The 14,692-nt window shown below is 40.8% G+C and overlaps 1 protein-coding gene across 3 annotated transcripts in view; it reads right to left on the bottom strand.

Annotated features, from left to right (window-relative positions):
- The window catches only part of bltp3b (bridge-like lipid transfer protein family member 3B), a 105,637-nt gene that overhangs the window by 63,684 nt on the left and 27,261 nt on the right, over window positions 1–14,692 (bottom strand). For all 3 annotated transcript variants that reach the window (XM_052034101.1, XM_052034102.1, XM_052034100.1), the window contains exon 2: window positions 4,143–4,305. In XM_052034101.1, the coding sequence (XP_051890061.1) occupies window positions 4,143–4,305 (163 nt within the window). The remainder of the gene's footprint in view (window positions 1–4,142; window positions 4,306–14,692) is intronic.

Below are 14,692 nucleotides of genomic sequence, written 5' to 3'. Positions count from 1 at the left end.
CTCTCCCCAAATGCTACCCGACCTGCTGAGTGTCTTTTTAATTAAAAATAATTCTAAGTTCCTCTCCCTACCATCTTGACTTAGCTTGATGATATCCATTTTCATAAACAAAAACGTGAAACAATTACAAAGAATCTTGAAATCATTTTAGTCTGTTTAAGACTATTTTTAAACATTTAAGATCTTTTCTATTCATATTCATGACATACTTCAAGCTGAGTCAGACGGAACGAGTACAGTAATTTTAATTTTTTTTAAAAAAGACTTTTTAGGTTTGTTTGGCCACCACACACAATGCACCTTGCAATGTGGATGATACTTTTGACATACAGAATCACTCTTCCAACAATTTCTGCAGGCATCCACTGGGAAAGGCATTTGAACAAATTTCATACCACTAAGATCCGCACCGAACAAAATCTAATCCAATGTCTAAGGAAACAGAAGATGTTGCACATTCCGTTTACCCATTATCCTTACACCAGAGGATCAAATTTAGCAACACCATTTTCTGACATTATAATTCATGCATTTGAGGTACATTACATGAAATGGCAGGCTAACTATTGCAAGTTATCAGGACCAAGTCAGCCAGGTTTAGTCTAGTTATGTTCAACAGGTTTATTCTTGTCCTTTTGATGTGGCTCAAAGTTAAACAGTTGTGAAGCATTGACCAATACCTCAAAAGTCTCAGGACACATCAGCTTATCTATATTTAAAAAAAAACTACCTTGAACTCTTCCCCTAATTATACATTTACTTTATTGGCTTTACAGGAACAGGAGTTGCCCATGAGTATGTTCCACCAGTCAATGAGACCATGTCTATTATAAACTGAAGACCAACCTTTATCCCTTATTCTCTATATCCAAGGTCTGCTGCGCTACTGCCATCTTCAGAATGAACTTCCAAACTTCAATAGTCTTTGCAAAAAGATTACTTATCTTCACTTCTGTAAGGCTTCGCTCTAAAACTAATCCTGGATTCCTCAGCCAACAGAAATACTTTCTACCTGTGTCATCAGTTCTCTTTCATATCTATGTTACCCAAAACAGCAGGTGTGGACTAACCAGGCTTCCTACAGATGCAGCAGGACTTCTAGCTTCTAGTCCTCTAGTGATAGAGATACAAGATCAGTATTCCATTCTTAATTTCAGCACCTGTCCATTAAATTTCAACGCTATACATGCAAACCTCTCCACCACCCACCATCTCTCTGCACCTCCATTCCAGTTTTTTATTATTTAGAAAGTAGTTCCTCCACTCTTTTTAAGGTAATCAAACATGAATCTCACAGTTACCTACATTGATATCCACATACACAAAGATAGGAGACACCGACATACTTGATATATGGCTTTCTATTCCATTATTCAAGTCAGTAAATATATGGATCAGTTGCACCCCCATCAAAAATGTTTGTAAAACACCATTTCAGAACTGTCATCACGACTTCCTGCCACTCAGTAAATTTCATAACCAAGCGAATAATTTGACACATTCTATAAACTTCAGTTTTAGCTCACAATCATGAATGCCTTAATTAAAACCACATTCAAAACAATTCTGCAGTTTCACTCCCACATTAAAATTGCGAGTAGCGTGGAAAATTTAAGTAAACACTACCCGAAAATCAAGAAAAATCGGCAAGAATATTTGATAGGGAATTACAATCTTCTCAGTACTTCAAAATCCTACAAGAAAAATAGGTCTGAGATGTCTATCACATTAAACGCTGAGATTTTCTTGATTGCTTTTACCTTGCTTACATTAATTTTGTTTGGAATACGATCCTATTCCTCTACTGCAAATGCAAAACTAATTATTCAGACTTGAACAATAACTTCAGAATATATTGTTAGCAGCCTCTGTTTTACATCTTCTTTCTTCCGCTCTTCCACTGCTCCCCCCACCCCTGCCCCACCCTCCACTGTAGCTTTTGTTTTAAGGGGGACCATTGTGTAAATTTGAAGAAAAATACAACTATTGTGACTTAATTGTAAAAGAACGCAAATTGAAGGTTTCAATAATTGTACTTGCTTTATATTGTTGGGTTTATGTATTTTTTTGGTGTCATGTCATTAATTATTTAATTGCTAAAAGTGCAACTTTATTGTATAATCATCAACACATCGTCTTTCATGGAGAACCTTAGTCATCAACCTGCAAGCAAGGGCTGGCTTGCCTGCTTCAGCCTTCACCCAATTCTGACAAATCCGATCTTTCTCCTGCACAGCTCAGGCAGCATTTTTGGAAAGACAAACAGTGCTAACATTTTAGGGTTAAGCCCCTCTGTTAGAACCGCTTTCAGAAAACGCTCTGTCAGAACTGACAGAAAAGCAGGAAGTGTTTTCAGCACTTCTTGCTTTGATTTCAGATATGCAGAAGCTACAGTTTTCGATTTTTTCCTTCACATTACAGTAAAACTTCGATAATCCACTATCCGACTCTTTGGAAATCCCAATGGTTGAGCACATGGTTTACCGAGCCACAGTTCTCAAGCTCCCCTTCACATGCAGTCTCCCATTCCCAGACTTCCTTGAAGCTCGCCTGGTTCCATTTCCCTCACTCCCTTTAACCTCAGCTGGTTCACTGGAAAGTCTATTATTCTATAACAGCTAAAAAGAAAACAAATTAAAAGTGTGTTGGAGTATTAATAGGGAATGATATCCAATAGTAGAGAAAATAAGCTGATCCTGCACCAACGTCATAAATGTGCCAGATTAATATTTTTCTGCACTATTGAATTTCAAGACCATATTTCCTCAGTGTTAACAGAGCACAGGGACATTCTCCACACTGCTGAAGATCAGAGGTAGACTTACTACATCGTAGTTTTGCATTTATATTTTATACACAAAACCCCTAAACTGCATAATTCATGCAAAGGTAATTTAATTTGCACTTGAAAATTCCATTAAATACAAATTGAGTTTCTGAAACATTTTACACCATCTTGTGTTAGAAGATAGCCCACCCACTGAAAAGGCCATGCCCAGAGAGTAAATAGTTCCTGCCCATTCATCTTGCTTGCCTTCGAGGACTCTCTAAACTTTAACCCAATTAATTTAGATTTAGGACATAACAGACACATTTTAAAAGATTTCTGAAGTATTTTACATTTACAAAAGAAACTCATTGTTCCATCCTCTTGCAACTGTCAAATTGTTCTGCAATTTTTTTTCCACAAAAGCCACTCTCAGACATCTCAGGTGACAAATTGATGTGTGATTAAAATTCCCTTTGATTATAAACCTATTACTGGTTGTAATAATAAAACCATCTTCAGTTACCACTCATTAATACATCAAAGACAACATTTAAAACATTGTAAACACTCTCCATCCATGGTGTTCAGGTTTTCAGAAAAATGAAAATGATGTTGAGAAGAAATTCTGAGAAGGGAAAGAATTCAAAAAGGCTGTAAGTTGCACCCGGATTGCCAATCGCACCCAAAGCAAAGACTCTTGCTCCTCTCCCTCAGAAAACAGCCTACCATGGTGCTTAACACTGCAATGTGTATTGTCAATAAAGGGAAATAAAACTTCATTAAGGCAATAAAAGTAAATTAAAAATGTCTGAAAATATTGTTTTGCAAGTGTACAACTATTCCAGAAAAGCGATGTCACAGAATTCAATCCCCAAACAGTAATAAGTCACTTACTAGCAGGTGTGCTCAAATCAATACATGCTAAATATCCTAACACTGGAGGCTTATACAAAGTCATATTCATCATGTCCAGATTGCCATTAAAATTAACCTTTATCCTCTATCTTGATGCTTAAAACCTCAGAATTCCATTTGGGAAAAAAAACAATGCCTCAAACACTTCATTTGATAGATAGTGCACCATTCTTTGTTTTTCTATTTCATATTACTCCATTAATAATACATGCTAGAAATTTGTTATTTTATCTCCAAACTCCCATTATCTTTTCACAGTGGTGAAATTATCTTGTTTCATTTTCACCTGCTTGGCCCAGTAATTAATTTTCTGATTCCCTCCCACACATAGGATTTGATTCTATGGAACTGGAAAATTTGATGTTTTCACTTCAGGAGAAGAATTACACACAATACAGTTCAAAACCTTATGACTTCAGGGAATATGGTTGATGTAATTCTGTAATGAGTTTCTTACCCGAATTGCAGCCTTGTTACAGAACACTCTGGTGATTGCCAACCATGTTGGCAAATCCAGCATATTTTGCAATACCTCTTCATCGAGCTCCAAGTTGGTCAACTGACCTTCACCTTTCAGAGTACTCAAATTAATCTTATCTGGTGAAAGATTCTTGGTGAACCTTTAAAACAAAAAATAACAATGATTTTGTTGTCATGTTTTAGTGATAAAGAAATTCAAAAGCTATTCATTAAATCCTTATTGATAAGCCAAGGGAAAGAAGCAACAGTAAAATATGTGTTGGTTTGTAGCTATTTTTCATTATAGTTCAACTATTTTGGCTCCCACTATTGCTCAATGAAAAATGTGTTAAAATCAGGTAGCACCTAAGGCATCTCTTTGTAATATTACACACAACGTACAACTAATAACTAATGCAAACTCAAGATCATGGGCAAGATGTCAACAATGGAAAATATGATTAACACACAAAAGAAACCAACAGAAAAACAAGACTATATTTTTCTAAGCATTACAAGTGTCACACTACCTTAAAACCACCTCACAACCAACCAGTCAGCCACCGCTTGCCCATTCATTGAAGAGTCTGCAGTTCCCATTCGCCCTTCAGAACCCACAAAACTGGAGAGGAAGCAAGTTATCCTCAATCCTAAGAGACCACCTCAGAATTAAAGCTGATAGAATTTGAGAAGTACTTTAAATACACATCTGTTTTTGAGGCTTTGCAAAAAACTCCAGGTAAAAAGCAAGGCAGTATTTGCATAATCTGGTATATGACATCATGCCAATTAACTGCTCACATGCAGAACAAATATTCAAACCTACTACTATGATTTTTAAGTAGCTAACAGTGCCAGTGTTGTGAGAAGTGCAGCAAGGAGTTGAATGGGTAATTCCACCTCTGATTTTTTGGAAAGCTGAAGAAGCCCCCAATGCCTCAAAACACTTCAGCTAGCAGAGAGTGCACCATCCTTTCTTCTTTATTTCATATTATGTCATTAATAATACATGCTAGAAAGTTGTTAGCTTCTCTCCAAGCATCTTGGAAATAAGTTCTTGTCAAATGCTTTGAGGTACGGAGGTAAAGGGAAGAGGTGCCTACTACTGGCTCCCTGCACCTGCCCCATGGCCTCAACTTCCTTCCTGGCACCAGCACCCTTCCCTTTCATCCAGTTGACTGCCCTTCTCCATCCTGTGCACATTCTCTCTCAACTTGCATATCCTCCCCGTGCCCTTCCTCACTCTGCAGCGCCAAGGCCCCTCCATTGCTCTCCACCCAAGAATACACCCTGTCCTAAACCATGCACTGTCACTGATCCGTGCACCCTCAGCAACAGTCTAGGCCAGACAACAGGTTGGCTGATGGCAACAGCCTCGGGTTGTGGGCACACCATGGTACTCCAGGCCACACACAGCCAGCATTCCCTGCACCAAGGACCTCGCTAGGCACAATCCACTCCAACAATCAGGCCACGTCATTTATATGCCCATCACCAGGCTCCTGAAACACACCATTCTGAAACTCCATTATGGCCAGAGATTACCAAGTGGACAGAAGAAATGATTATTTGAGTATGTTCTCAAAGCCCCTTGTAAAGTATAATATTCCCTCGAGTCAGTGGGGATCGCTGGCTGATAACTGCTTAAAATGGAAGGAAAATATTTGGGACGATATTTAGAATTTCAAATCAATTTGTCAGGACCACACAGAACTCCACTGCAGATGGAAGTAGTATGCCAGCTTCCAAACTACCCACCACCCATCAAATCAACAGCTCTTGCCCCATCCGTGGCAGTGATCGCATGTCCTACATTTCATTCAACATCAGAACTGGAGAGGTAGTCTTCCTCGGTGGTGAGAAACTAGTTTTGCAATTTGCATAATCGCATGCTGCTGGCACGTAACCATTACATGCAGATGATTATCCTACAAAGATTAGCACACAAGACCAACAGAAATAGGATACACACATACTTTATTTAAACTTGAAGGTTTAGAGATTGTCATCAATATTCAAACCAATTCAACCGATTGCGCTACAGATGGCAGATTCAGAATTCCCACTAACAAAGCACAGCTGTTATACAATTTATGTTAACTTCCAAATTTAATTGTTTTTTTCTGATGGAACAGGGCAAGATGATCACGAATTACCGAGATAACAAAATTTCACACAGAATTGTCTTTGCATTATCAAAGTTCAGAATTACATTTATTTCACTTCATGCTTGACTTAAACAGAAAAATAATTTACCAGGTTGCCAAATTCAATTGAATGAGTCTCAGGACTTCCACCAGCAAATTGCCTTGATGATCTAGTTTCATGCAATGCACTTATTTCTAAACATTTGCAAAGATCATCTTTCAATACTTTCTAAACCTTGCTCAAAGTAACTGAAATGTCATCTAGTATGCCACTGTAGAGATAATAAGGTAAATTGAGATAAAGTAATTCGATCATTTTAAGTACACTCTGGATTGCAAAGATCAAAAATTCATTCCATTATTTGCATAAAACCTGGAAGGTAGATTTTTTACATCTGCTGTTCTGATCGAAGGTCATCAACCAAAAATCTTTACTTTATTTTGCTTTCCACTGGTAGTGCCAGCCATGATATTTCCAACATTTTCTGTTTCTTTGTATCTTTGCCCCCAAAAACCCAGAGTAGAGGTAAAATACAGAATATAGCACCAAAAGTTGAAGGGAACAAGAGAAAAATTAGGCACATAACAAGTTATAATTGGATGAACTAAACTAATTTTAAAATGCATAAAGTTTTAAGTACTTGCTTTCTGCTAAAATTTCACACGAAATAAAAATGACATTGGGATCTGGAAGTTAATTTTGTTTTTGACAGTAAGATTTTGGAGAGGGATTAATGAACAGTATATCTGGCATAGAAAAGAAACAAACAAGGGAAAAAACAATACTGACCAGAGTTAACAATAAAGTAGATGAAACAAAAAATGATCACAATGAAAATAAAGCCATATTGCATCTCTCCAGATGTGCAAAAGACCTACTCCCATATGGGAGTAAATCTGGCTTTGAATGGACTTGCACTTTAATTTTGATTAACACAAGAAGAATTAGTGTGACAGACACAAAGAGGCAACTTTAAACAACAGATTAGAAGAGGGAGTTCCATTTCAGGTCAAAAGGAATAGTTGACAAGTAATCTCAAAGAGTTGCAGAATATAGAAGTGGGCCCTTCGGCCCATCACATTCATGCCAACCATCAAGTACTTAACAATATCTGTTTCTAAGCCCATTTATCTGGACTTGGTTTATAGCCTATGCTTTGGCGATTCAACTGCTCATCAACATTAATTCTTAAATATTGTGAGAGTACGTGTCTCCACCACTCTCTCAGGCAGTACATTTGAAATTCTCACTCTGATAAACTATTCCTTGGATTCACTATACACTTCTTACCCTGTACCCTAAATCTATGCCCAGTTGTTTTAGACATGTCTGCTGATGGAGAAAAGTTTCCCAGTATCCATCCTTTCTATGCCCTTCACAATCTTGTGTACCTTTATCAGGTCCCTTCTCAGCTTCCTTTGCTCCAATGAAAATGAACCCAACCAGTCTCTACTCAGAACTGAGACACTCCTGCAACGTCCTGGTAAATCTCCAGTGCAATCACACCCGTCTGATGGTGAGGTGACCAGAACTACACATCATACTCCAGCAGCAGCCCAATGTTTTATAACGTAAAGGAGGCAAGCATTCGATATGCTTTCTTCACCCATGCTGCTACCTTTAGGGATCCCTGGACTTGTACACACAGATCTGATTGAAAGTCTGTAACCAAAGTTGTACTGCAGGGATTGGTGCTGGGATCCATGTTGCTTGTGATGTATATTAATGACTTGGATGTGAATGTAGGACAAATGATTAGTAAATTTACTGATGAACCAACAATGTGTGGTGTTGTGGATAGTGAGGAAGGTTGTCCAAGGCTACAGCAGGACATAAATCAGGACATAAATCACATTAATCCTGACAAGTGCAAGCCGATGCATTTTGGGAAATCAAATAGGAGTGGGACATGTATCGTAAATGGTAGGGCACTGAGGAATGTTGATGAACAGAGGGACCTTGGGGTCCAAGTCCATAGGTTCCCAAAAGTGTCAACATGGGTAGATAGGGTAGTGACAAAGGCACATGCATTCTTGCCTTCATAGTTTGGTGCATAGAATATAAAAGTTGAGATGTTATGTTGCAGCTTTACAAACCACTGATTAGGACACATTTGGAGTATTGTGTGCAGTTCTGGGTCACCACACTATAGAAATAATGTGGCTGCCTTGGAGAGAATGCAGAGAAGATTCACCAGGATGTTGCCTGGATTGGAGAACATTGGTTATGAGGAGAGCTTGGATAGGCTGAGAGAAGGAGGTTGAGGGGTGACCGAATAGGAGGTAATTAAAATTATAAGAGGAATAGATAGGGGAGGTTGTCAACATCTTTTTCCCATGCTAGGTGTATCAAAAACAAGAGGGCATAGATTTAAGGTAGAGGAAGCAGTTTTATGGGGTAGGTTTTTCAAAAAATATATACAGAGTGACTGAAATCTGGACCTCACTGCCAGAGATGGTGGAGGTGTCAGATACATTTACTACATTTAAGCAACACTTGGACAAGCACCTAAATAAGCAAGGCATAGAAGGATACAGACTTAATTTGGGCAAATGGAGTTACAGCAGATGTAGTGCAGATATGACAGCAACGTTTAAGACGAAAAGGTCAGTATGGACGTGATGTGCCAAAGGGCCTGTTGCTGTGCTGTACAACTCGATGACTCTATTGCTCCATTCTTCAGCACTCTCTGGGGCCTACCAATCACTGTGTATGGCCTGCCATTATTAATCCTCCCATCATACATCACCTCTCACATCAGGATTAAATTCCATCTATTGTTGCTCTACTCATCTTCCCAAATCATAAATATCATCCTATAGTCTGCAACTCTCCTCCTCACTTGCAACATTCATGTATACATTAATGATTTAAATAACACATAGCAAGGATCCTAACACCAATCTCTGCAGCACACCACTGGTCACAGGCTTCCAATCACAAACAGCCCTCCATCGTCACCCTCTGCCTCCTATTACCAAGCCAATTTTGGATCCAATTTGTCTTGGATCCCCTGTGGTCTGACCCTTCGGACTAATCTCCCATGTGCTGAAATCCATTAGACTAAGTCAACCATACTGCTCCCAACAATACACCTTGCTACATCTTTGGAAAATGTCATCAAGTTGATCAGACAGGATCTCCAATTAACAAAGCCATACCGTTTTTGATTAATGCCTGCCCTTCTAAGTGCAGATTAATCCTATTTGTCAATTTTTTTCAGTAACTTCCCTACCACTGATGTTAGATTCATAGTTCTGTAACTACCTGGCTTATCCCTGCTCCGCTTCTTGAATAAAGACATCACATTTGTTTTCTTCCGGTCATATGGTCATCATCTGTAGCAAAAGATTTAAAAATCTCCACAAGTACACATGAGAAGTATTCATTTAAGACATCATCTACATCTTCTGACTCCACAAACACATTTTGGTCCTTAATGCGCCATACTCTTTCACTGGTTACCCTCTTGCCTTTAATATTCTGACAAAACATTTTGTGATTTTCCATATTTCATAGCCCCTCTTTTTCTGAGTACCCCTCTACACTTTCTATACTGCTGAAGGGCCTCCCCTGTTTTCTGTTCTCTATACGTGCCATATGCTTCCGTTGTTTCCTTCATCCAGCCTGCATTATTCTTTGACATCCAGGGTCACTGAGACTTATGGGAACACGTTGACCCCGAATTCCCAAAGTCAGTCATGCAGCAAAGAAACAGGCCTTTTGGCCCAACTCATCCATGCTGACCAAGATGTCTACCTGACCTAGTTTGCATTTGGCCCATACTTCTCCAGGCCTTTTTCTTTCCTCCCATTTAAAAACTCCCAATTATCATATACTGTATAGGCCTACCAACAAGTCCCGTTTTACTTTTGCAAAGTCCTGTTTTACAATATTGAAGTTGGTCTCACTCTGCCCTACCCCCAATCTCACGACTTTGATTTCCAGCTCATCCTTGGACCTTCTTGTTATGGTCACTATCTCAACACATGGAGGGGAGCCAAGCTGCAACGATAAGTGTAATCTGCTAGTTAAAGCTCCAGGAAATGAGGAAATTGTCTTACAGAAGTGAAACAAGATTTTACAGGTCCAATACAGAGGAAGTTAAAATGCAATGCTTCAACAGTAATGTTACATTATAACAGCATGGAACGAAGGCCTGTAATGCAAGTGAAACAAAATCTAGCCACAAAGATTGATAGCGAAGTGGATCTCCAGCTGGTCTAAATCACATATCTCAAAATACCACAGACTACTTTAGTAGCCAGTGCTAAAGTGACAGGGGGAGGGCATGGAATTAAAAATAGTGACTTCCACGAAATAGAGGGATATCACTCATCCTGTCAAGTCTATGCTGGCTCAGACGTCCTGCAATCCCCCACTAATTTTTATTGTCATCTATTCTCCCCACATTCCCTTCTAGAAAGAATATATTCAATTAAAAGAGTAGGAAAGAATCAGACTCATTTATGACAACAACAAAACAACTACTGACTTGAACAGTGTAACTGAGCATCCACCGTCTCTGAGGTACAGAACTGCAAAGATTCATAAAACCCAGCAAAAAAATTCTCATTTCAAATTCCAAATCTGTGGCTGTAGTTGTATTGCAATTTAAAAATTAATGGTCAAGAATTTGCAGTCACTGGTGAGCCACGTGCTTTAGGCAATGTCCTAGGAAACAGTGTCTCACGGTTCCCATGGTGGAAATTTTCTGACAGAAACCCACCTGATCCTTAGCACCGCAATGTCCTGGAGGAGTTGGGGAGTGGTGCCAGAGTAGATTTGGAACAAGGGCTGCTCCTCGTAGCCCTCCGAATATACAGCTCTCCCCTCATTCCGCATCAATCCTAACTGTGTCATCAAACCCACAGACGAGGGTGGTGCTGTAGTCCAGCAGACTGGCCTCTACCTTGCAGAGGCTAGGCGACAACACCTCATAGCTACTCTTGGACCACGACCCCACCAACGCATACCAGGCCACTCTCCCACATCAGAGATCTCATCACGTCGGGAGATTTCCCCTTCACAGCTTCCAACCCAACAGTGCCCCATACCCATACTGCCCACTCCTAGCTCCTCCACAAGGTTCACAAACAGCACAGCCCTGGTGGGCCCAGCATTTCTGCCTGCTCTTCCCCTCATACCTTGACTCTAGCTTGTCCCCACCCCCACCCCTTATCCAATCCCTTCCCACCTACATTCAGGACACCTCACATGCTCTCCACCACTTCAACAACCTCTAACTCCCTTGCCCCCACCGCCTCATCTTCACCATGGATGTCCATCAGGAAGGCCTTAGGGGCCTCCATTTCTTTCTTGAACAAAGACCCAAACAGCTGCCCTCTACTAACACTCTCCTCCACCTCATCAAACTTGTCCTCACCCTGAACAAACTTCTCTTTCAATTCCTCTCACTTTCTACAAACCAAAAGTGCAGCCATGTGCAAGTTGCATGGACCCGAGCCTACCTTTTTGTTGGCTATGTGAGGCAATCCTCATACCAAACCTTCTCTGGCACCACTCCTCAATGCTTTCTCCTCTACATCGAGGACTGCATTGGTGCTGTCTCCTGAACCGTGAGGCATTGTCGATTTCATCAACTTCACAACTGGCTTCCACCAGGCCATCAAATTCAATTGAACTATTTCTGATGCCTCTCTCCCCCTTCTGGCTCTGTGTCTCTATCTTATTAGACAAACCATCCACTGACATTTATTATAAACCCATCAAATCCTACAGATACCGAGACTACACCACCTCCCACCCTGTCTCTTGTAGAGACACCATCCCTTTCTTTCAGTTTCTCCATCTCTGCTGCATCCATTCCGAGATGAGATTTTTCTAAATATCCTCCTTTTTCAGGAAATGTGGCTTTCTCTCTACTGTGGTTCATGGAGCCCGCACCCACATCTCCTCCATTTCCTGCACTTCTGCTCTCAGCTCACCTCCCCCCAGACAGAACAGAGCTAGAGTTTCCATGGTCCTTATATTTCAGCCCACCAGCCTCCACATCCAACAGATCATTCTTTGTCATTTCCATTAGGTACAATGTGATTCCACCAACAGTCATATCTTCCATTCCCCACTCATTTATGCTTTCCACAGGGACCACTCTCTCCATGACACATTCATCCCTCCCATTCATCTCTCTCCATCCCCAGACATTTTCCCCTGCAACTGTAGGACATGCAACAACTATCCTTGCACCTTTGCCCTTACCACCATCCAGAAACTTAAACAGTCCTCCCAGGTGGGTCAGAGGTTCACATGGAAATTCACATGAAATCTGATTAGGAAATGAGGCAGGACAAAAGATTGAAGTGTCAGTGAGGGAGCACTTTGGGACCAGTGACCATAATTCTATTAGTTTTGAAATAGTGATGGAAAAAGATAGGACTGCTCCACAAGTCCTAAACAGTGTCAAGGCAAATTTTGAAGGCATCAGATAGGAACTTGCAAAGATTGGGAGAGGCTGTTTACTGGTAAAGGGACGTCTGGCAAGTGAGAGGAAAATGAGAAAGGTAGAGTTCAGGGAGAGTATGTTCCTGTTGGAGTGAAGGGCAAGGCAGGCAAGATTAGGGATCACTGGTTGACAAGAGATAGAGGCTCGAGACAGGGAAAAGGAGGCATATGATAGGTACAGGCAGCTGGAATCAAGAAAATCCCTTGAGTATCAAGGGGTGTAGGAGTACACTTATGACGGAAATCAGGGAGAGCAAACAGAGGACATGAGATAGCACTGGAAGATAAGGCAAAGGAGAATTCAATGAGATTTTGCAAGTATATTAAGAACAAAAGGGTAACTAGGAAGAGAACAGGTCCCCTTAGGGATCAATGTAGTTGTCTATGTGTGGAACCACAGGAGATGGGGAAGGTCTTAGATGAATAGTTCTCATCTGCATTTACTGTGGAGAAGGTATGGAAACTAAGGAATTAAGGGAAATGAATCATGATGCTTTGGAACATATTCACATTACAAAAAAAACGGTGCTGGCAGTCTTAAAGCACATTAAGGCAGATAAATCCCTGGGGCCTGACCAAGTGTATCCTGGAACATTTTGAGAAGAATCAGAAGGTAGCAAAGAAACTGCAGGGACTCTGGCAGTATTATTTACATATTTAGCCACAGGTGAGATACTAGAGGACTGGAGAGTGGCTAATGTTGTGCCTTTATTTAAAAAGAGCTGCAAGGACAAGCCAGGGAACTACAGGACAGTGAGCCTAACGTCAGTGGTGGGAAAGTCACTGGTGGGGATTCTGAGGGACAGGATCTACCAGCATTTGGAAAGGCAAGGACTGATTAGGGATTCACCAGGGCAGAGCAGTGGCCATTGTCTACATAGATAGCAAGGCCTTTGACAAGGTCCCACATGATGGGCTAGTTTGGAAGACTAGATCCCATGGGATCCAGGGTGAACTGGCCAATTGGATACAAAATTGGCTTCATGAAAGGAGTCAGAGGGTGGTTGTGAAGGGTTGTTTTCTTACATTGAAGGCCTGTGACCAGTGGTGTGCCACAGGGATCAATGACAAGTCCACTGTTGTTGTCATCTATATTGATGATTTGGATGACAATGTTGTTAATATGGTTAGAACATTTACTGATGACACCAAAATCAGTGGTACAGTGGACGATGAGGAGGGTTATTTAAGATTACAACAGAATCTGGATCAACTGGCAAAGTGGGCCAAAGAACGGCTGATGGAATTTAACTGGGACAAGTGCAAGGTGTTGCACTTGGCAAGTTAGACCAGGGCAGAACTTGCACAGTAAATGTTACACCCCTGAATAGTGTTGTAGAACAGAGAGACCTAGGGGTACAGGTACATAATTCCTCAAAAATGCAGGTACAGGTAGAAAGGGTAGTGAAGGCAGCATTTGGCACACTTGCCTACATTGGTGAGGGCATGGAGTACAGGAGTTGGGACATCATGTTACAACTTTGCAAGTTGTTGGTGAGACTGCACTTCGAGTATTGTGTGCAGTTCTGGTGACCCAAACTGGAAAACATGCAGAAAAGATTCCCAAGGATGTTACCAGGACTGGAATGTTTGCATTATAAGCAGAGGCTGGGACTTTTTATCCACTGGAGCACAGGAGGTTGAGAGGTGACCTTAGAGGTACATCAAATGACGATGAGCATAGACAAGATAAATGGTCCTTTTCCCAGGGTAGGGGAGTCTAAAACTAGGACCACAGATTTAAGGTGAGAGGAGAAAGATTTAAAAGAGACCCAAGGGTAAACTTTTTCCACATTGAGGGTTGTGGGTATATGGAACGATCTGCCAGAGGAAGCTGTCGGGGTGGGTACAATTACCATGTTGAAAAGACATTTGAACAGGCTCTTGGATAGGATAGCTTCAGAGGGATATGGGTCAAGCTAATGTCAGCATCTT

Source organism: Pristis pectinata, chromosome 19, assembly GCF_009764475.1.
Source record: "Pristis pectinata isolate sPriPec2 chromosome 19, sPriPec2.1.pri, whole genome shotgun sequence".
Taxonomy (NCBI): domain Eukaryota; kingdom Metazoa; phylum Chordata; class Chondrichthyes; order Rhinopristiformes; family Pristidae; genus Pristis; species Pristis pectinata.
This window is presented reverse-complemented; position numbering and strand designations above follow the sequence as displayed.